Raw genomic sequence first — 20,218 nt, forward strand, 5'->3', positions numbered from 1 at the left:
CAACATCTTACAGGTTTATATAATAAACTTGTTACACACACAAACAGCAGATTCAATAAAATACTGTTACCCTGCAGGGTCTAAAATTACTGCAGCTATTTCCTCTCTCCAGTAAGGGGCACTATCAACACATCTAAGCCACAGATTGGACAGTCTGCAGGTCTGAAATGCTGATGGTATTCCTAACCTTTTAGGTGGCTGATTCTCTGCTATCATCTTAACTAATATACATTTTCCCCACTCATTGACATTGACTCAACAACTCAATCAAAAACTATACGTTGATCCAGTGGATTATTTATAAAATGCCACGTCATCCGCTGTAGTGCATCACGGGGGATTAGCTCAAATGGTAGAGCGCTCGCTTAGCATGCGAGAGGTAGCGGGATCGATGCCCGCATCCTCCAAAACCACCTTTTCTATACTGAGTTACAAATATGTTTTTCGAATCCTGGTCTTGACAAACCACATTTTATACTAAAGGTTGCCGGAAACTGTGTCATTATAAAGATACTTAAAACCAAACTATAACAGCAGATTCACCTGTCATGTTACTCTGGAGTCAAGATGATTTCTCTGCAGACAGTGAGTCTTATTTCTAACGTTTTGAAATGCAATAAAGTTTAATAAACAAACAAGCGATATACCATTAAACTTACATTTTAAGAGTACATGTGTTATCCGAACTCTTAACATAAACTACTGTATGTATGCTCCAAATCTCCGTTTTTTCTTTTACGTCACTGGACTCAAGGCATCACGGGGGATTAGCTCAAATGGTAGAGCGCTCGCTTAGCATGCGAGAGGTAGCGGGATCGATGCCCGCATCCTCCAAACAACTTTCAAGTTTCAAGTTTCAAGGTTTTATTTGTCATATGCACAGCAGATACAGCGTATATGTTGGCAATGAAAATCTTATGTCGCGTGCTCCTCCAACAACTCAACATGCATGGTGCAAAAGATAAATAAAGTAGTGCAAAAAGAGAGAAGAATATTTACAATATTAACAATAAAGATTTGAGGATGTGAAATATATACATATGTGGAATACATTGAGAGTATTTAAATACTTTACACTGTTGAATGAGGAGGTATGGACAGATGCATATATTATGTATAGCAGATGTATATGGCAGATATGTATAATATATAGATATGTGTACTATAAACAGATATGTATGGCAGATGTGTATAATATATATGTATGTGTGTACTATAAACAGATGTGAGTAGACATTCACACAGTTCAGGAGTTCAGTAGTCTTATAGCCTGTGGTATAAAACTGTCTCTGAGTCTGGTGGTCTTGGTCCGGATGCTGCGGGTACCGTCTGCCAGACGGCAGCAGACAGAACAGATTGTTGCTGGGGTGATGGGGGTCCTTTAATATCCTACCGGCCTTCTTCCTACACCGCTGGGTGTAGAGGTCCTCCATGGATGGCAGCTCCGTCCTGGTGATGTGCTGAGCAGTTTTCACCACCCTCTGTAGAGTCTTACGGTTGAGGGCGGTGCAACTGCCATACCAGGCGGTGATGCAGCCAGTCAGGATACTCTCGATGGTGCACCTGTAGAAGTTGCAGAGTATCCTGGAGTCCATGTTGAACTTCCGCAGCCTGCGGAGGAAGAAGAGCCGCTGTCGAGCCGTCTTGGATATGACCCTGGTGTGATGTGTCCATGTCAGGTCCTCACTGATGTTTACCCCGAGGAACCTGAAGCTGCTGACTCTCTCCACAGGAGTCCCGTCGATGGTGATGGGTGTGTGTGCCTCTCTCTGCCTCTTCCTGTAGTCCACAATCAGCTCCTTTGTTTTGCTGACGTTGAGATGGAGGTTGTTGTCCTGGCACCAAGATGTCAGGGCTCTGACCTCCTCTCTGTACGCCGTCTCGTCGCCGTCTGTGATCAGGCCGATGACGGTCGTGTCGTCAGCAAACTTGATGATGGTGTTGGAGCTGTGTGTGGCCACGCAGTCGTGCGTGAACAGGGAGTAGAGGAGAGGGCTGAGCACACAACCCTGAGGGGCTCCGGTGTTGAGGGTCAAGGTGGAGGATGTGATGTTCCCCATCCGCACTGCCTGGGATCTGCCCGTCAGGAAGCTCATGATCCAGTCACAGAGGGCGCTGTTGAGCCCAAGGTCCCTGAGCTTAATGATGAGCTTGGAGGGCACAATGGTGTTGAATGCTGAACTGTAGTCAATGAACAGCATTCTCACATAAGTGTTCCTCTGGTCCAGGTGGGAGAGGGCAGTGTGGAGGGTGAGGGAGATGGCATCATCCGTGGACCTGTTTGCTCTGTAGGCAAACTGCAGGGGGTCCAGTGAGTCAGGGAGGGAGGAGGTGATAAAAGTTTTGACTAACCGCTCAAAGCACTTCATGATGATGGAGGTGAGTGCAACTGGGCGGTAGTCATTGAGGCAGATGGGTTTTGTCTTTTTGGGGACAGGGACAATGATGGACTCTTTAAAACATGTGGGGACTACAGACTGGAGCAGTGACCTATTGAAAATGTCTGTGAACACATCTGCCAGCTGAACTGCACACACCTTGAGAGCACGGCCAGGGATGCCATCAGGTCCTGGAGCCCTGTGTGTGTTGATCCTTTTCAGAGATCTACACACATCTGCACTGGTTAAAACCAGTGAGCAGGGATCCTGGGCCTTTTGTGCCTCCACAGCCGGGGGCTTCTCAAAGCGTGCATAAAATGTGTTCAGTTCATCTGGGAGAGATGCAGACACTTCCTCAGCACCACTCGTTGTCCTTTTGTAGTCTGTTATTGTTTTTAGTCCAGACCACATATTTCTGGCGTTGGAGCCCTTGTAGTTCGACTCCACCTTGTCCCTGTATTGTCTTTTCGCACTGCTAATAGCTCTCCGGAGTGCATACCTGGAATTCCTGTACTCATCCAAATCACCGCCGCTGTGCGCGATGGCCCGTGCTTTAAGTTTAGCTCGGACCTCGCCGTTTATCCAGGGCTTCTCATTTGGGAATGTCCGTACAGTAATCCGCGGCACGACGTCATCGATGCACTTGCCGATGTAGCAAATCACCGCGTCAGTGTGTGTGTTTATATCGTCCTCCTCAAACACACACCACTCCGTGATGCCAAAGCAGTGGCGGAGAGCAGAGTCAGACTGCTCGGACCAACGCTGCACTGTCCTTGTCACAGGTCGGTCCCTCTTCAGTCTCTGCCGGTAAACGGGGAGCAGAAGAAGAGATATGTGGTCTGACTTGCCGAAGGGGGGGCGGGGGAGGGCTTTATATCCATGCCGGAAAGGAGTGTAAACATGGTCCAGTGTATTTCCACCGCGCGTGGGGCAGCTGACGTGCTGATAGTATTTCGGCAGGACTTTCTTCATGTTGGCTCTGTTAAAATCCCCGGCCACAATAAATGCGGCCTCTGGCCGAGAAGTCTCTGTCCTGTCGATAATCCCATACAGCTCCTCCAGCGCTGTGTTGTTGTCAGCGTGCGGCGGAACATACACTGCTGTTAGAACAACAGATGTGAACTCCCTCGGCAGATAAAAAGGCCGGCATCCGATCATGATGTGCTCTAGGCTGGGAGAACAGTCCGAAGAAATGATCTCCACATCTGAGCACCAGTTGTTGTTAATCATGAAGCAGACACCTCCTCCCTTGCTCTTCCCTGAGTTTATTGTCCGGTCCTGGCGATGAATGGAGAATCCGTGTGGAGCAATGGCGGCGTCCGGTATCGTGGGGTCGAGCCAAGTCTCCGTGAAAACCAAAACATTACAGGTCTTAATGTCCCGTTGAAATGCCACCCTGCTACGGAGTTCGTCCAGTTTATTATCCAGGGATTGGACATTTGCCAGAAGTAAACTCGGTAGAGGAGGCCTGTTTTCACGTTTCCTCAGCCTGACCAGGACCCCGGCCCGGGAACCTCGTGGTCTCTTCCTCCTGCGCTCCACAGGTAGAGCTCCAGCAGGTAAACACGGAGACTCTCCATTGTTTGCAGGTCGTCGTGGATTATTGCTGTCCACCAGCGACCTGATCTGTAAAAGTTGTTCTCTATCATATTGGATGATAGGGCTCGCTTGGGCGGTTTGCATGTTGCAAAAAAAGTTAAAAACAACCAACAAAGTAAAACAATAAAAACACTAAGATGTGGAGTTGTTGAGGAGCTCGAGACACGGCAGCCATCCTCGGCGCCATCTTGCTCAAGCTTGCTTTAGCTTCGGTCATGAGTGTGTATAAATAAGTGGACAAATAATTACAGAAATACATGACTATAAATACACATGGAATCAAATAAAGAAGTAAGTGATTAAAATGAATTGAAATGGATAAAGAATGGAACGCGCTACTTTGTCTGTAAAGCGTCTCTCACTCCCTGCGTTTGCCACTCTGTGGTCGATAGCATTGTCCCACCCACTACACCATCTGATTTGTTAGTGAGCACGGATCCAGCCAATCAGGATGGAGGACTGAATGCTCAGAACAGTTTGGCTTCTCAGCGAGGCAGTAGCAGAATGGGCTTCAACGGTACGGAGCTATTTTTTCAAAGGTAAGGTAACGTACATTCATTGCTGAAGTTGCAATGAATCACAATCCACTACACTGAAGTTGCAATAACACCACTTTGTAAGCTATTCTCTTTCATTCCGGACCCATAAGCAAAGCGCCCATTTCCTCCATTTAGCTAATTCCCGATTGATGCACGTTAGTTTACTAGTTCGCCAATAGAGCCTTAATAGATGTCAGTCTAACTACTGAAACATAATCCAAACTAGCTAGCCATTTACAAAACGTAACGTTACGTTTAAATGTCTCACAATTTGGTAGTTCATATAGCTGTAGTCTATAGACCTTATATTTGTATTGAACTAATTTGGAATAATTTCGTTTTCTTATGAGTTACATCAGTGTCCGCAACGGAGGGAGCGTGGTTCGCCTGATGTCACTCGTCATTTTAAATCTACCTATCCAGTAAAAGTTTTCTGTCCCAGCTAAAATTCTGTGAAACACCAGCGATATCATTTGTTACATTTTACTCACTTTCCCTAAGCATTTTTAATAAATAGGCCTACACCAATCTAAACCTCAGTTTTCATCAGTGCCTGACAGTCACAGACGATAGACGATAGGTTTAGCCCACTCGAGCTAACTTATAACATGTTTCAGGCAGTGTTATGGAGAGGGTTAGCTAGCTGTTTATCTTACCTGGTCGCAATTGACTGACGATAAATCAGATTTGTTTAAACTTTTATTGGTCAACGGGTGGATACAGCAAGATAAACGTGACATTTTTCGGTCAAAAACTTGACTGTCATACGGGCTTGGGCCCATTATTGTTACGAGTTATGACCGTCCGTTTGTCTGCAATCTGCATCGCTGCGAGTGAATGGATGACTGGTGGCGCAAGTCACCTCAGTAGGCCTGTCATATGACGTGCTTTGCTAACTGCACAAATAAGAAGTTAAAACAAACACCTCAATCACCTGAGATGTTGATATGATATGCCAACATGAGACCCGTTTCAAGCTTCTTGCTCCAAAGGCAAGGAAGTTCCTGTGTGCCCCACCCTCTTCTGTGCCAAGTGAGCGTGTGTTCAGTGAGGTCTCTGCTATATATGAAAAAACCAGAAGCCGCCTCACTGGAGAAAATGCAGAAAAGCTCTGCTTCCTCCACCATAACCTACTCTTGCTAAATTGGGAATACTAGATTTGAGTAAACCAAAGTGGTTTTTTTGGCCATTTTTTGGTTCATTAATCTACAGGGAGTGATTTTATTTATTCAATTAATTCATTAGTTTGTCATTTTCAGTTCATTAAACATCAGGGAGTGATATGATTTACTTTTTCTATTTTTCTATGATTTTACATTATATGCATATTTTTTTTTAAATGCTGCAGGCAGCTCCCTACACTTTGTGTTACAAAATAAGAACTATTAAATACTTTTGAATTACATTTCTGCTGCATATCGCCTTTTTTTTGACAACTGACATACTGGTTTTAAAAAAAAAAAAAATTTTAATATCGGTTTTACATATCGGTTATCGGACTCCTTTTTTGGTAATAATTGATATCGGTATCGGCCCTGAAAAAAGCATATCGGTCGATCCCTAATCAGAAATACTTCATTTATCCCAAACTGGGATTTTGTTGTTGTCGTTGCAGCAGCCAAATACAAAAAGAAGTAAAACAAATAACAAATACTTAGAACCAAAAACTAAAAATAGAAATGAGAAATATTGAATAAAAATGAGAAATATATATATGTATATGTGATGTTCCTTCCTCCAACTTATCTTTCCACCCTTCATTTATTTATGCCTGTATTTATTTCCTCATTTATTTATTCGTGTACTTATTTATTGTTGTACTCATCCAACTTCTGTATCATCTCCCTTCATATCCTTCCTCCATATCTAAAAAGGATATCTGGAGGATGCGGGCATCGATCCCGCTACCTCTCGCATGCTAAGCGAGCGCTCTACCATTTGAGCTAATCCCCCGTTATGCCTTTTCTCCAGTGACGTAAGAATAAAAACGAAGATGTGGAGCCTACATACAGTAGTTTACATTGAGATGAGGATAACGCATACTCTTAAAATACAAATTCAATGGTATATTGCTTGTATGTTTATGAAACTGTATTATATTGTTACCCAGCACAAAAAATATAAATAGGATGCACATGTTTTTATTCAAGTCCACGACTCGAAAAGCGTACTTCTAACTCAGTAAAGAAAAGGTGATTGGAGGATGCGGGCATCGATCCCGCTACCTCTCGCATGCTAAGCGAGCGCTCTACCATTTGAGCTAATCCCCCATGCTGCACTGCTCCTATGCTTTACTGAATCATATACTCCACGTTTACCATGGATTTGATGAGTAAAAAGAAGACTTTATTCTTTATCTTTGTGAAGTATAAATAAATATACAATACTTCTTTAGAAGCAGAATCATTCAATAGATGCGCAAGGCAAATATATGATTTAGTTGAAAGGAAATAGTGCTGAGGTTGAAGAGTGGTCCAGTGTTAGAAGAAAAGCTGTTACCTGTATGATTTGTCAGAATAGTAACTTTAGTTATGAGTGTTTAAAGCTCACTTTAAATATAGAGGTTAACGTAAATGTCAGCAGCATTGAAAAAAACACGTTGAATTTCTAACGGTTGTAGTTAACACGGAAATCAAACTAATTTTACACACGTGGTAAACTTTGCTAACATGCGATACGTTCATTTACTAGCACTACCGTATTCTGCTAGTTTAACCAAATCGATCAACTCCAAGTTCATGAAAATTAAAAAGTTACCTCCTTCGAGCCGGATTTGAACCAGCGACCTAAGGATGTCTTGTGATTGACTCTACAGTCCTCCGCTCTACCAACTGAGCTATCGAAGGGGCTGATGTGAGTAAAGCAAAACGACACGACTTTCCTGCTTTCAGGATGAAATTGCTTGTTTTGGGGCAATTCTGTTGTGTTGAAGCCTGTGGTGTCCCCCTCCCGCACTGCAGTTTTGCTACCATGCTGCATGGCTGCAACCACTTCCCAGTAAAACTATTGAAAACATCAGCAAATGAGTAAAATCCCACCTGATATAAAAGCTAATAGTGCAGGTTGCATGTTTTTTATACAGGAGTGAATTTGAGTGATGAAAATCCATACTATCGTATAACATTTATTTTTTTGATTGTATACGATGTCGAAAATAGACTTCATATGAACCCAGGCAAGTGTTAGCACACTGATAATGTTATCTTCAATAATAATTGTATATTTTTGTGCGGTATTCATTCCCGTTTATTGTGACCTACATCTTTACAATGTGGTGAAAATCTACAATATGTAAAATGTTTATTATTATAGTTTTATTTTAACTAAATGTAATATTATTCATTCATTATAATAAATGTGTCATATTCCTATTGCTTTAATAAGAGAAACCGATAAACCGACCATTAAGGTTGAAGTCTTTATTATAAATCATTTACATTACAAAGTAAGACATTAGTCATCGCCGTATCCACCCAACATCTTGTTAACAAGGGTTAGTGAATGAGCTGGTTAGAAATGTTAGGGGATTATTCTTAAGTGATATCTTGGCGTACAGAGCAGACGTTGGCACAGGGTTTAACATGATCCCCTTATTAAGAACAAGCTTGTTGATCCACACAAACACACACACACACACAATATCATCAGCCTTCAAGTATGAGTACACTGCTTTTAGCAGATGGCGAGTGAAAAGAAATGAGAAACAGAAGAGAGATGACCAAGCAGCAACGAGAAGATGTGCAGGACAGACAAGGCAGCAGGTAGATTTCTTCCTTCTTCTTCTAGACTTGTATGACCTTAACCCAGAGTATATTTTGCTTTAAATACTGGACCGATTTTATGGTTTGTTGAAGGGCTTACTGACCCCGACTCACACAAGTATCTGTGATGAAGCTGATGAGGTTTGCAGCGGCCTGCAAAAGTCTGGAATATCTTTTGGGGTCTTTTCCCTGCCCTTTTCCAAGTTTTTTTTACATAACACTTTTTTATATATCTTTAAATAAAAATGGTTTATAAATCATCTACAAACCTACATTTTTTATAAATTACACAATCTGTTTAACCCAAAAGGTTAACGCAACAGCTGAAATTTGCAGTAGAAAAACTCAGGGAGAGAGAAAAAGAGCTAGAGAAACAGAGAGAGAGATAAGACCTCTGCGTCCAGCGGTGACAAAAAGATTGGTAGAAAAAAATATTATACAACATCAAACTGATTTAAAAATTTAGCCAAAACAAGACAGAAGAGTCCTTTTGAGTGAGAGTGTGTTTGTCTGACCCCACAGTGTCCAGTCACGGCTTGAGAGACAGCCTCATTTTGGGTCAGGGTGTGTGTGTGTATAACTTCATCATATTGAGTGTGTAAATTAAGTCAGCGCCGGTGAAGTCATCACGCTCGTGTCAGCAGCTCCTGAGCCCACGTCTTGATGGCTGATGTCGTGTGTTGCAGCAGCTGCCACGTGGAGTTGGTGAAGGACAGAGCGTGGCCCTGCAGACATGATACAGAAACCTCGCCGCTGCAGGAGAGAAAACAAAAGCAAGGAATGTTTTGAGGGTTTGTCCTTCAACTTACTGGTTAAAAAAACCCAATAAATTCAGCTCTTCCATTTGGATACCAGGATCAGGATGTTCATAAATCAATTACTGAGTTGTATGTGAAGCTTATGTTCTCAGTAACTACTACCATGTTTCTCAGATTGTGATTTACTGAAATTCATCCTTAAAACTTGATAAATGTCTCAGCTAGTAAAGACTAAAATAATTGTGAAATGGTTGAATAAAAACGACGAGCAATTTAATTGATTCACCTCTGCAATTATCAGAATTAAAGAGGTACTGCTCATTTAAACCACCATTTTTAAAAGTATTTTTCAAAAATATCCAGTGGGAGGAGTGGGGATTGGATTTGGAGATAAAGCTGCCGTTTAATCATTTAATAAAAGTGAAAAGAAGCTCTGGAGGTACTGACTTGCAGGATTCCTGTAGGTGTGTCCACGCTCGTTGTAGCAGTTCAGAGATGAACGCCAGCGCTGGCAGGATGTAGTTCTGATGGAGCGAGAGGAGCAGCTCCTTTAAATATGCCAATGCCTGGAACACACTGTCGGGGGTGTTGGTGATCACCTGGGGAACACACAGAGGGAAAACTCAAGTTAAATAAGTACTATACAACCATGTCATCCTGTTACATTCAAAGAGGTGAACATCGAAGGGACAGTTTTCCAGCCTTACCCAATCTATGGCCTGTGGCGTCTTTTCTTTGACCCAGAGAATAAACTGCGTTGTGTTTTCGGAGATGAAGATGGCTGCTGATTTTGCTCCTTCCATGCCTTGGTCCATTAGCGGCCCCAAAACCCGCACGCACGCAGAGTAATAATGAGGAGTGTTCGTCTCCAACCAGCTACAGACCAAGCCGAAACACAAAATAAAAACATGAAGTCAAATGATGACTAATTACTTTGTGGGACGAAAGAGTGACAAACATTTTACTTAGATACATGTAATGACATAAGCGTGCGTGTGTGAGGTCGTACCTGAAGCCCTGTGATGAGTAAACTTTTATTTTGCTCAAGGCCTGGTGAGACACGGCTGTGACCCCTGAGTTGCGCAGATGCAAGGCTGTGGTGGAATCTGAAACACAACAGACATTGTAAGACCTCAAAAACCGGGAACAAATAATAAAGTGCACTCCAAATAGACCCAAGGCGTATATAAAAGCATCAGCTCATGGTTGATGCATCCAGCAGTATGTTATATAAGCTGCAAACAGACAGATGCAGGGCCGAACACATGAAGGGGAAAAATGTGTTGCATGTTCTGATGTAAAAATGAAGATAAACTCAAGACCAACCTGCGAAGGAACCGCGGGATCTGATGTCTTGTGCGATGAAGCCGGCGGCAAACACGAGCAGAACCATGAACAGTTTGGACCAGGGGAACCCATGCCCCTTCATCTTCACCTGCAGGTTCTGGAGACAAACGGAAATGCTTAGAAAAAATACAGTCCTCTATTTTATGTTAGGTACCTTTATTGTTGAAGCTTAATTCAGGCTTGTACAGTGACAGTCCGCCTCACCTGGCACAGGCTATTGCAGTCCTGAAGCTCCTGACACTCGACGGTGTCCTTCATCTCCTCATTGGTCACTCTGAAGGACTGGATCGTTTCTTCAAGGTTCTTCCGGAGCTAAAGATAGAGAAGGAAGCACAACAGTTAAACACAAGATATCAGAAAGGAGAGTTTTCCAGAAGAGGCTTTCTTAAATTTAGAACCTGACTGCTGTGTATGTTTAAATTATTCATATATCGAGATGGAAACATGCCGTAATGCTCTAATTAAACTGTCCCTAGGGAGGTGAGTGTGGCAGGAGGAGCCGTACCTTTGGTGGCAGGATTTTCCATGACTTCCCTAGATGGTTCAACAGCAGACTGGAGAAAGAAAACAAACAGTCAGCCTCATCCATCAGTATTTCAAATGCAGAAATCCACATTGTTTCATATGCTTTTTCCACAGAGCATCTTCATTTAGTGTTTTCTTTCTATTTGATCACGTTGTATGACTCACCTGGACTGGGGTAAGTGTTTGGTGTAGAGCTGCCTCCACACTCCTAGACTCTGGACATCCACACACAAACACTCGGTCATACTGCTGAGCAGCTGCAGAAAAACAGACAGAAAGGGAACTTTAATTCTGCAGGATGCAATACTCAGCTCAGAGAAAAGCTCAAGATCACATCCTACTCAAAAGAAAAGGTGTGTGTGTGTGTGTGTGTGTGTGTGTGTGTGTGTGTGTGTGTGTGTGTGTGTGTGTGTGTGTGTGTGTGTGTGTGTGTGTGTGTGTGTGTGTGTGTGTGTGTGTGTGTGTGTGTGTGTGTGTGTTACCTCTCTCTTCATATCATCCGGACAGTGTGGTGTGGCTCTGGACAGAAAGGATGGCAGGTATGTGTGTAATGTGCTCTCGGGTTTGGCTCCGAACGCGAGGACCTTCAGTCGAGGGTACAGACGCCTCAGCTGCTCCTGCAGACTGAACACCAGCAAAACATGTTGCTATATAACTTTTTAAAAAGGAAACACTCACTGGGTAGAAAAACTGTGTTTGTTTGATTAAGTATTTGAGGCGAGGCGCCAACCACCTGTTCTCTTTTTGGGATTATTCAAAAATAAATCAAGAGAAACTGATGGGACTGGGTTTCATTTAGTTTCATTCACCTTGGTGACAGGGCGTTCTTGGGCATGAAGGCGAAATCCAATAAAGGAAAGAAATCTTTGGGCCCCATGATGCCAAATCCCTTTGTCAGGTTTGCGTGGAGTCTGGGTAAAGAAGAGAACAATTAGCACACGGTATGGTACGGAGTCATTCAGTCACACATTAAAAACACTGTACACTAACAACACATACCTCAACTGTTAAAAGACTGAACAATTATTAGTAAATGCATGCATGAGCAAGGGGAAAATCTAATAAATTAGCAATATATACATCAGGAAGACTTACAGGAGAAGTCTCTCCAGATATGCGATGGCATATGAAGACAAGGACTTCACTCCGAGCACAGGAAGCATGATGCCCAGCCACACTGAAACACAAAATAAACCAGTTAATTCACCTCATGGGGACTTTTAGTTCCTTAAACTGTCAACAGCCGGCCTTTCTTTAAAGCAAGGAGCAATTGCAGCTGAAAAACATGGCATTTTTATTGTATGAAAGGGAAAAAAAGATGTCATCTCAGCTGTAATCTTTCTCTTGTGACATTTACTGTCCCCATTTTAAGATACCACTTTGTCTACTTTGTTGCACATCCCAGTGGAAATATTTCAATATCAGGTCAGTCTCTTGCAACATCTAAATCGTGTCGGAGTGTGACGCTCAGACAGGAAACTCTTGGGTTGCTTCAACCAGATTAAAGTGTTTTCTATCACATTTTAGCGAGGCTATTCCATTATTTATACAAAGATTTAGAAAACTTCCTCAGAGTCGTCTTTCCTTGCCTCGGGCCAATCGAAATGTGCTCACCAATTTAATTTTGCAGAGGGAGGTTGTTATGTAATCTTTAAAGATTATTTTCCCCCCATGTGTGCCCACTCTCTGCCTCCCACATCAGAGCGTCAGTAGCACCAGGCTCACAGATGTCTGTCAGTGGATGTGTTGCTGCTCTAGATGGGCACCGTTGCTTCATTTACCCCCAACCCAGAATTAATGTCAGCACATTTAGTTGGGAAATTGGGAGAAAGGGGAGAGACAGACTGTGTGTGTGTGTGTGTGTGTGTGTGTGTGTGTGTGTGTGTGTGTGTGTGTGTGTGTGTGTGTGTGTGTGTGTGTGTGTGTGTGTGTATGTCTGTTACCTCTTAGTCCCTGACTGAGGTCATAAAATCCAGCTTGGCCAAGAGCCCACATGATGGTCAAACACTTCACTGGACGATTCTGAACTGATCGCAGTAACTCCAAAAACTAGACAAGAAAAAGAGGAACGATTACAACATGATACTGCAAGGTGACTACACAAGAAAAATCCCCAGTCCATTGGAGGAGTTTCCAGGTGAGAAAGCGACTGTTTTGAATTTGTATTTCCACTTCATCAAAGTGGTTTTCGAGCAGACACTGCAGTGAAGCGGGAATCTGAAAGACACACACTCACCTCTGGCAGGTTTTGCGTGGCCATCCTGGGTTTGTCCTGCATGATTGCCTGGATGCAAACTCTGTAGCCGTGAAGAGGTTCGCCTGGAAGCAAAGAGAGAACAGCGTTTCTTGTTTGTTCTCTAACTTTGACCCTGGTGACCTGATTCTCTCATTTTGCTAAGATAGAAAAAGTGACACAATTGACCAAATCAAATCAGGAGGAAAAACGTCCATATAAATTAAATTTGAGTTTTTAAAGTCACTTTTCTGTCTTCCCTTATTCCCTCACTGCTGTTTGCTGTGAGATAAAGGCAACAAAGTCTTGAAAACCACCTTAAAATATACATTAAGTTAATTATACACAGATCAGCAGCATCTTAATGTTTGTTCTCCACCGTATCTTTTTCCATACGCACATACGAGCGCCACATTCATTTCAGAAGTAAGCCAGGTGACTTTGGTTTCATGTAGCATTTATGTGAGCGGACTAAAGAACTATACACGACACATCACTGTCCTGTTGTCAGTGACAGCAGGGAGGGGAGATATTGCAGCTGAAGGTATTTTAAGCTGTTATAACCACATCCCTTACGTTTGGATCCACAGCTCAAACCACTTCCACAACACCCACCTGACTGTCTGTCCATCTCCCGGAGCATCGTATAAACACAGTGGTCAAAGAAATCTGGCAGAATTTCCCCGCAGCGTCCGATGAGGCCTTTAATCACGCTCTTCAGCTCTTTTCCTGCAAGGCAGTATGGGTAGTCTGGGGACAAAAACAGCAAAGTTAAACTCATACACGTATTTCACTTTTCTGCAGGTCAAAAATAAAGGGATGTATTGAGTGCGCACAATATTTTTTCTGACTGCGTTTGACTGACCGTGAGCGTAGCTGCTGAGTGTGGGCTCGGTCTCTGGCGCAGTCAGATTGAGGTTGAGGTATCCTGCCAGGTCTTTGACCCACACTGAAGGGTTTTCTGGGAACAGAGTTTGACTGCGAGCCAGCTGCTGCTTGAGGTCCGCAACATCCAACTACAAAGACAACAAGACGAAACATTTAAGGCTGCACACGGAGAAACAACCGGTCCATTATGCAGAGGTGACAGTGGGTTTCAGCATGTGATATCAAGCTTGGAAGACGCTACAATGCAGCATTGTTTGTGTGTGTATGGATGGAGATATTTATAGCTTTTACAAGTCACTAAGAGTGAAATTATTAAAGGATTGCAGAGCTTTCGCAGCCGCTAAAACTGCACAAATATGACCAAAAGACAAGTCTGTACGCTACTGCAGAGGATGAAATGCTTTCTGTGTTACATTTACAGCCACTGCTTGTGGATTTACAGTGGAATATTTAGCATCTTAAGAGACGTGGTGGTATCTTTTATAAGAGGGTTCACGGAAAATACATAAAGCTCCCCTACATGGGTATTAAATAACAGGTTAACTTTTTGTTAGGTCCCTGTCCCTATGCCAACACAGCACCATTGCACTCATCTGCAGAACTCTATGGGCGTCTCTCCTCTCTAATATCATTAGAGAGTTTGAGATGGGAGGGTACCAGGTGCTAATGGTGCACAATTCATAACAGCTGCAAAAACATCTATGTGAATGTTCATCTTTCAAAATATTGAATAATTGATTCCCTTCTAAATTTCAATAAGGCTGTCGAGATGAGATAAGAAAGAGGTACGAGCATTACTCACCGTTTTGAATGATTCCTCGAGGGTCTTGCGAGGAGCGTGGCTGACTGGGCTACTGGACTGGGATTTCTTGGACGGCTTACTGGATGCGGGTTTCTTATTTTCCGTCTCGGCCGGTGGGGGAACCTGCTCCTTGCTCTGTTTCTTTGCCATCTTCTCAAAGCCGTCATAAATGGTCTCGTGGTCCATCTTCAGGGGTGCTGAAAGGAAGCAAGGAAAATTGAGACCCGTGCAGACATGTGCTTCTTTGTTTTTTAAATGCTGCCTTTTTTTTCCCTTCCGTCTCCAAAGCTGTCTTCATATGCGACCTGTGTCCCGATAATCAAGTTAATCCATGAAACCATGGCATTCCCCTCCCTGTGGCTCCCTCCCCTCGCATTCAGTGCGTCCTCCCTCCCTCTCTGACTTGCATAATATACTGTTATTATCCAGGACAAAATTCATGCAACACTTATTACAATCCAGTGAGGAATAGAGTTAAGCACCGAGCAGCAAGTATTCCCCCGTGTTACTCATTAAGACCCGATTTGTAAACTACTTTAACTAAGTGCATATTAGAGATTGACCAACACCAATATACCTGTGTAATAAGTTAGCAAAGACCAAATATTTTAAGCCTATATTAGACTTCTAAGTGAACACAATCCTGTTTTAAGTATACCATTTTAAGCTCCATAACAATCCTACATGAAGTCGCACAGCAAAGACACTTACAGTATTTAACGCCACGCGGCTGCACACACGAGTCCCAGTCAGACCTACCCACAAACTTGAGTGTGTGTTGGCAGAGCTCAGCAGTTGTTCACTGATCATTCAGCTGTACAGGCTGCTGACAAACCTAAATCTATTACTGGTCCGCGTCGGTACAACACAGGGCTGTGACGCAGCGTTTCATCACATCCTGGATTCAGTTTCCCATTCAAAAGTTCAGGCAGGATAACTTTTCACTACCCTGAACTGAACACTGAAGCCAGTTGTTAGGTCTGGATCGCACAGCTCAGTATGCATTACCAGAGTTGATCAGTGAGGAAAGCACTGAGAGACTGAGTAATGAGGTAATCTGTTCACATCTATTAATACTAAAAACAAATATCCATACACGTGTCAGGAAGTCAATCATTTCCAGCAGCAGCTCCTCTTGCTGCATACAGTAAACAAAGGAACAAGTGAGGCCACCAAAGATAGCTTTATGCAAATGTGCGGTGACACAAGTTTAGAACACCAGTGATGACACATGTTCAACGACAGCACCGGGACTATAAGGTTTTCCTTCCAAACAAAACACACATTTAGTATTATCTTTGAGATTCTGCCGTACAAAAGACACTTGAAAGAGCGATAGACCAAAATCCTCTTAAATCCATCTTTGGTACTGAGTGCGAGTACAATCATCTGAATAATAGGACGGACACAGTCAATGCGCATCGCTTATGACAGCCTTTTAGCCAAAATACTCATTTTACTCAACTGGAAGCGGCAGATGAACACTATATTAAACATTTAGAAGTTAAAGTTATGTTTCCTCTAAAAGTAAAAATAGAAAAAACTAATTGGTTGGTTTTTTTACATTTGCTGCAGAATGTCTTACTCTAAACCGGTCAAAACCACACACACTCCCTCCATGTTTTTTTGGGGTGACACTTTATTCTCGTACTTTATTTGAATTTGGAACAATGAGCCCTAAATCAGATAAGGTTTCTAGTTTTTACAAGCTCCAGTCTACATTGATTAATCCTCAAAGACAGGTCCAGATCACTCTACCAAACTCACCCCACCCCACCCCCACTCCCTCAAGCAACCTTAAAAAAACTATTAGGATATCTGACGAGCACTTGAGTGAACAGAGTAAATGAGGGGGTGATTTTTGTGGCAGCCTTGGTGTCTGTACGCAGAGGGTCTCGGTGGCCTGCTGGGGTGTAATCCGAGTAGATGCACCCAACATGGCCCTCTTACAGGGTGGGTGGACTGGGAATGGATTTTCACACCAGCAGAAGAATAGCTGACAGGATGCTTCACATATAGACACAGAGCAAAGCCCTCTCAGATATTTCTCAACAACACAGACAACAGCAGGGCATGTGTTGCTCGTTTTTACTTGCAGATTGAATTAGCTGCCGGTGGGAAACTGAGACGTTCAACTCTTTTTAGGTAAGGGTCCCCTCGAAGTATGTGGCTGGTAAACCTACATGTTGGACTGCATTTAAGCTCTCCTGTGAAACAAGAGCTGTGGTCAGATATCCTATAACTTGACTGGACATGTAATGTGACAAGTTCAATATCAGTTTCAAATCACCGTCGTAATTATGACCTCTCTAGGTGAAGTTAGGTATACAAATGCAATTAAAATCCAACATGTTTAGAAGAAAAGAATATTTAGAAGGAAGACGGAGTAAATAATCAGTGTTCCTACACCGCCTTATCTGAGCGTGTTCCTAGAGTTGGATTTGTGTTATCTGGCATTATTTTACTGTTATCTTTCCAATACTGAGGTATTTGGTCAGAGATGTTCTGAATATCTTACTTTCCTCCGTAATGCTGAGGCCTAATTAAAGTTTTCTCGGCCTTTAAGTCATTTATTCTAAATATTTTAAATGTCAGTATTTATCTATTTTTTCCAGTAAAACTGGTTATTTTATGAGAAAAGCTTCAGCTTGATTACACTAAGTTAATACTAGACATTTGAAGATACTTCACATTAGAACTATGGTTGTTTTAAAGTATTTGCCAAAAAGAGAAATGCATTTCTTTTTAAACAAAAGCTTAGAATCACCTTTAAACTTACACAGTCACGGTCACTGTGATCAGACAGACTTTGGACCGGCTGACTCTCTGATAAAACTGGTGCATAAACAAATATCGGTGGAATAGAGAGATTTAAATTTGCTGCAAAGAGAGGGTGTGATAAATAAGGCCAGCTGTTGCCAGGATTACTGAATGTAATGAAGGCTGGAAATAAAAAACAAATCCATCCATCAAACAATTGTAATTTGGTTTTACTTACTCAGGCCATTAATGAATCACAGTGAAAATGGTAACTCTGTTGTTTTCCCATGAGTAGATTAAAGTGCTGGGGGCAAGAATAAGTTGATTAGCTCTTTTCAACCACCAAATTCCTTCCTACTCTGAACACTACCTGTCCTGGCTCCAGGTTTGCTGTGTGGTAATTTGATTATACACACTCATTTACAGATCAGCAATGTATTAAGCATAAAAGGTGCTAATGAAGGGATTCTAACACATGCTCCACTTAAGACTATAATAGGGCTTCAGGTAATCACCCATGACCCCTCTTTCAACTGATCATCATGTCCACCATCAGCTGATATTGTGCTTTGCTTGTCAATTGGATCAAATTGATTTACATACAGTGAGGCTGGGGGTGTTGGGCCCCCTGGGCTATTGGGACTGACAGGGTCAGTTGCCCAATTTACCAAGATCCAGTCTTGATCGCTGCTCTATACTTGTCACAGAAGTGTGCAGAATGTTTTAGTTTCACTTTGATTAACAGGTAAAAACTAACAAATATTTAAATATATCCGGATGTGGTTACACAGATAACAATTTACATGCTAGCATGATCCATTAAAATATTTGCTTTGATAAAAAATCCAGGATATGGCCCTCCTTATCCTTTCAAAACATCTTTCAAAGGGGGAAACATGATATTAGATGCTTTAGCTAAGTGTATTCAAGCCTATCATTCAGAAATCATGTTATAATAATACAAAAACCCTCTGATTTCTGGTATTTCTTTTTTACAACGTGCATTTAATCAAGGATTATTATTATTATTATTATGATTGACACAATTAATTATAATTGATGGACAGCCTTAGTTGTAGGATTTTGTAAGAAAAGTAGGGGCTTATTCCTTTATAGGTAGATTCATCTGAAAGAGGATTTTTTTGTCTGAAGAACGTAATTAAAGTGTCTCATATGTTGTCATGTAGTTATATTTTGTGGGAACCCCAGGAAAAGTAACTGATAATGGGTATCCTGACAAATCCTAAATACATTGATGATTGATCACTCAGCACACTGACAGCTGTTGCTTTAGGCTAAGTTGAAATAAGGGGATGCCCAAGTCATTAGCCTGACATAACACTGTTGAATTACAACGCAACAACAGCCCTTTTACAAAAATGTCACAGCAGCAGAAAGACAAAAAGGTCCCACAGCTGCTCACACATGCTTCAGATGAGAAGCAGCTCCTCAGTGATGACGTTGCCTCTGTTGACACACTGCTAGGAAGCTAACTGGGAAAAGCTCATTATTTCTTCTAGCTGTATGTGCCAGGACGACACTGTCCAGAAATGCCAGTAATGCTTTATTTTGAAGTTAAAATGTCATCAGAGAAGTCAAAAATATTGCTACTCACATGAACCGGAAAAATCCGACCACAAATAATTGTGAACGCAGGAAGTAGTTTAACTGCGTGATGCTAATGCTACAGCTAGCATGTCGAATCAGTTGACAGCTATGAGAATCCTTCAATGATTCCGTTCCCATTGACTATCACAACCGGTAAGACACCGTTTCCATGGATATTATAACCGTTAAGACTAGGTTTCCCTCGCTATCATAACCGTTAAGACATCGTTTCCATGACTTTCATAACCGTTAAGACACCGTTTCCATGAATATCATAACCGTTAAGACATGGACATAAAAGAGAGGATTTAGCTCCATAAGTATCTTGTTTTTTGGTATTATTTTAACTACTTATGTTTGGTAAATGGGTCACAGGGCAGGGGCCACTTACGTCTGGATGTCTGGTTAGATTCTCCCAGGGCTTTCCTTCCACCGGCTGCGGGTTTCTTGTCGCTTGGGTTCTTGCCTCCTCCGTTTGTATTTTTCTTCCCTTTCTTCACCACCTCCCATTTACCGACTGAGCCATTGTTCGAAGCCATGTTTTCAGTCCTGATACTGGGTCGTTTTTTGTGTTGTTCTCTTTAAGTTCTGCGACTCCTTCCTCCTGCTGAATGAAACAGGTCTACTCAAACGGCTCGGATCATTTAACCTTCCGCCTGCCACGTCTCTTTTGTCGGCGTGACGTCAGAGTGATGCGTTCAAGAACCGGTTCAAACCGTTACTATCAGATTCAAACACGTCTGCGTTTATACGGAAAAGAAATGTCGAAATGTGTTATCTCAAACGTGATGCTCTGTCTTTCAATTTCGCGTCCCAAAAAAGTAATGAATACATAACCATCAAGAATAAAGCATTTTAAAATGTTGTGGCATCCTAAGTCCTATATTTTATTTATTGTTGTATTATTGTTTATATTGTCTTTTAGTTGTATTTTATCACATTTTATTTAAGATATTTTATTGGTATTTTAAACTCTCTCTTTGTTTGTAATTTAGCACTGTCACTCCTGTTTGTTAGTCT

At 42.2% G+C, this 20,218-nt stretch overlaps 1 protein-coding gene and 5 non-coding genes across 6 annotated transcripts; 2 read left to right on the forward strand and 4 right to left on the reverse strand.

The window, feature by feature from the left end:
* The first annotated feature begins 334 nt into the window (after nt 1-334).
* Nucleotides 335-407, forward strand: trnaa-agc (transfer RNA alanine (anticodon AGC)). Its single transcript has one exon. It is a non-coding gene; the product is annotated as a tRNA-Ala (tRNA).
* A 354-nt stretch (nt 408-761) lies between these two features.
* On the forward strand, nt 762-834 carry trnaa-agc (transfer RNA alanine (anticodon AGC)). The gene has a single exon. It is a non-coding gene; the product is annotated as a tRNA-Ala (tRNA).
* A 5,562-nt stretch (nt 835-6,396) lies between these two features.
* On the reverse strand, nt 6,397-6,469 carry trnaa-agc (transfer RNA alanine (anticodon AGC)). The gene has a single exon. It is a non-coding gene; the product is annotated as a tRNA-Ala (tRNA).
* Nucleotides 6,470-6,713: 244 nt separating this feature from the next.
* trnaa-agc (transfer RNA alanine (anticodon AGC)) lies at nt 6,714-6,786 on the reverse strand. Its single transcript has one exon. It is a non-coding gene; the product is annotated as a tRNA-Ala (tRNA).
* A 488-nt stretch (nt 6,787-7,274) lies between these two features.
* trnay-gua (transfer RNA tyrosine (anticodon GUA)) lies at nt 7,275-7,362 on the reverse strand. The gene is given in 2 exon segments: nt 7,275-7,310; nt 7,326-7,362. It is a non-coding gene; the product is annotated as a tRNA-Tyr (tRNA).
* A 558-nt stretch (nt 7,363-7,920) lies between these two features.
* Nucleotides 7,921-19,866, reverse strand: tmem214 (transmembrane protein 214). Its single transcript, XM_063902418.1, has 17 exons — nt 19,590-19,866; nt 14,831-15,027; nt 14,006-14,156; nt 13,756-13,890; nt 13,144-13,226; nt 12,851-12,956; nt 12,003-12,084; nt 11,717-11,818; nt 11,390-11,531; nt 11,073-11,164; nt 10,888-10,936; nt 10,587-10,694; nt 10,362-10,479; nt 10,045-10,141; nt 9,743-9,911; nt 9,483-9,634; nt 7,921-9,030 (listed from the first exon to the last, which is right to left on the reverse strand). The coding sequence occupies exons 1-17, from the start codon at nt 19,735-19,737 to the stop codon at nt 8,904-8,906; spliced, it is 2,058 nt and encodes a 685-aa protein (XP_063758488.1). The 5' UTR covers nt 19,738-19,866; the 3' UTR covers nt 7,921-8,903.
* Between the last annotated feature and the right edge of the window lie 352 nt (nt 19,867-20,218).

This window comes from Eleginops maclovinus, chromosome 15 (assembly GCF_036324505.1).
Source record: "Eleginops maclovinus isolate JMC-PN-2008 ecotype Puerto Natales chromosome 15, JC_Emac_rtc_rv5, whole genome shotgun sequence".
NCBI lineage: Eukaryota > Metazoa > Chordata > Actinopteri > Perciformes > Eleginopidae > Eleginops > Eleginops maclovinus.

Bases quoted from the DNA above. Each gene is read 5' to 3' on its own strand.
- tmem214 (XM_063902418.1), bottom strand. From the start codon at position 19,737: ATGGCTTCGAACAATGGCTCAGTCGGTAAATGGGAGGTGGTGAAGAAA. The intron at 13,891-14,005 runs GTCAGTCAAACG...TTTTGTCCCCAG, and splicing joins ACTCAGCAGCTACGCTCACG to ACTACCCATACTGCCTTGCA. The intron at 10,937-11,072 runs GTGAGTCATACA...TTCTTTCTCCAG, and splicing joins AAACACTTACCCCAGTCCAG to TCTGCTGTTGAACCATCTAG.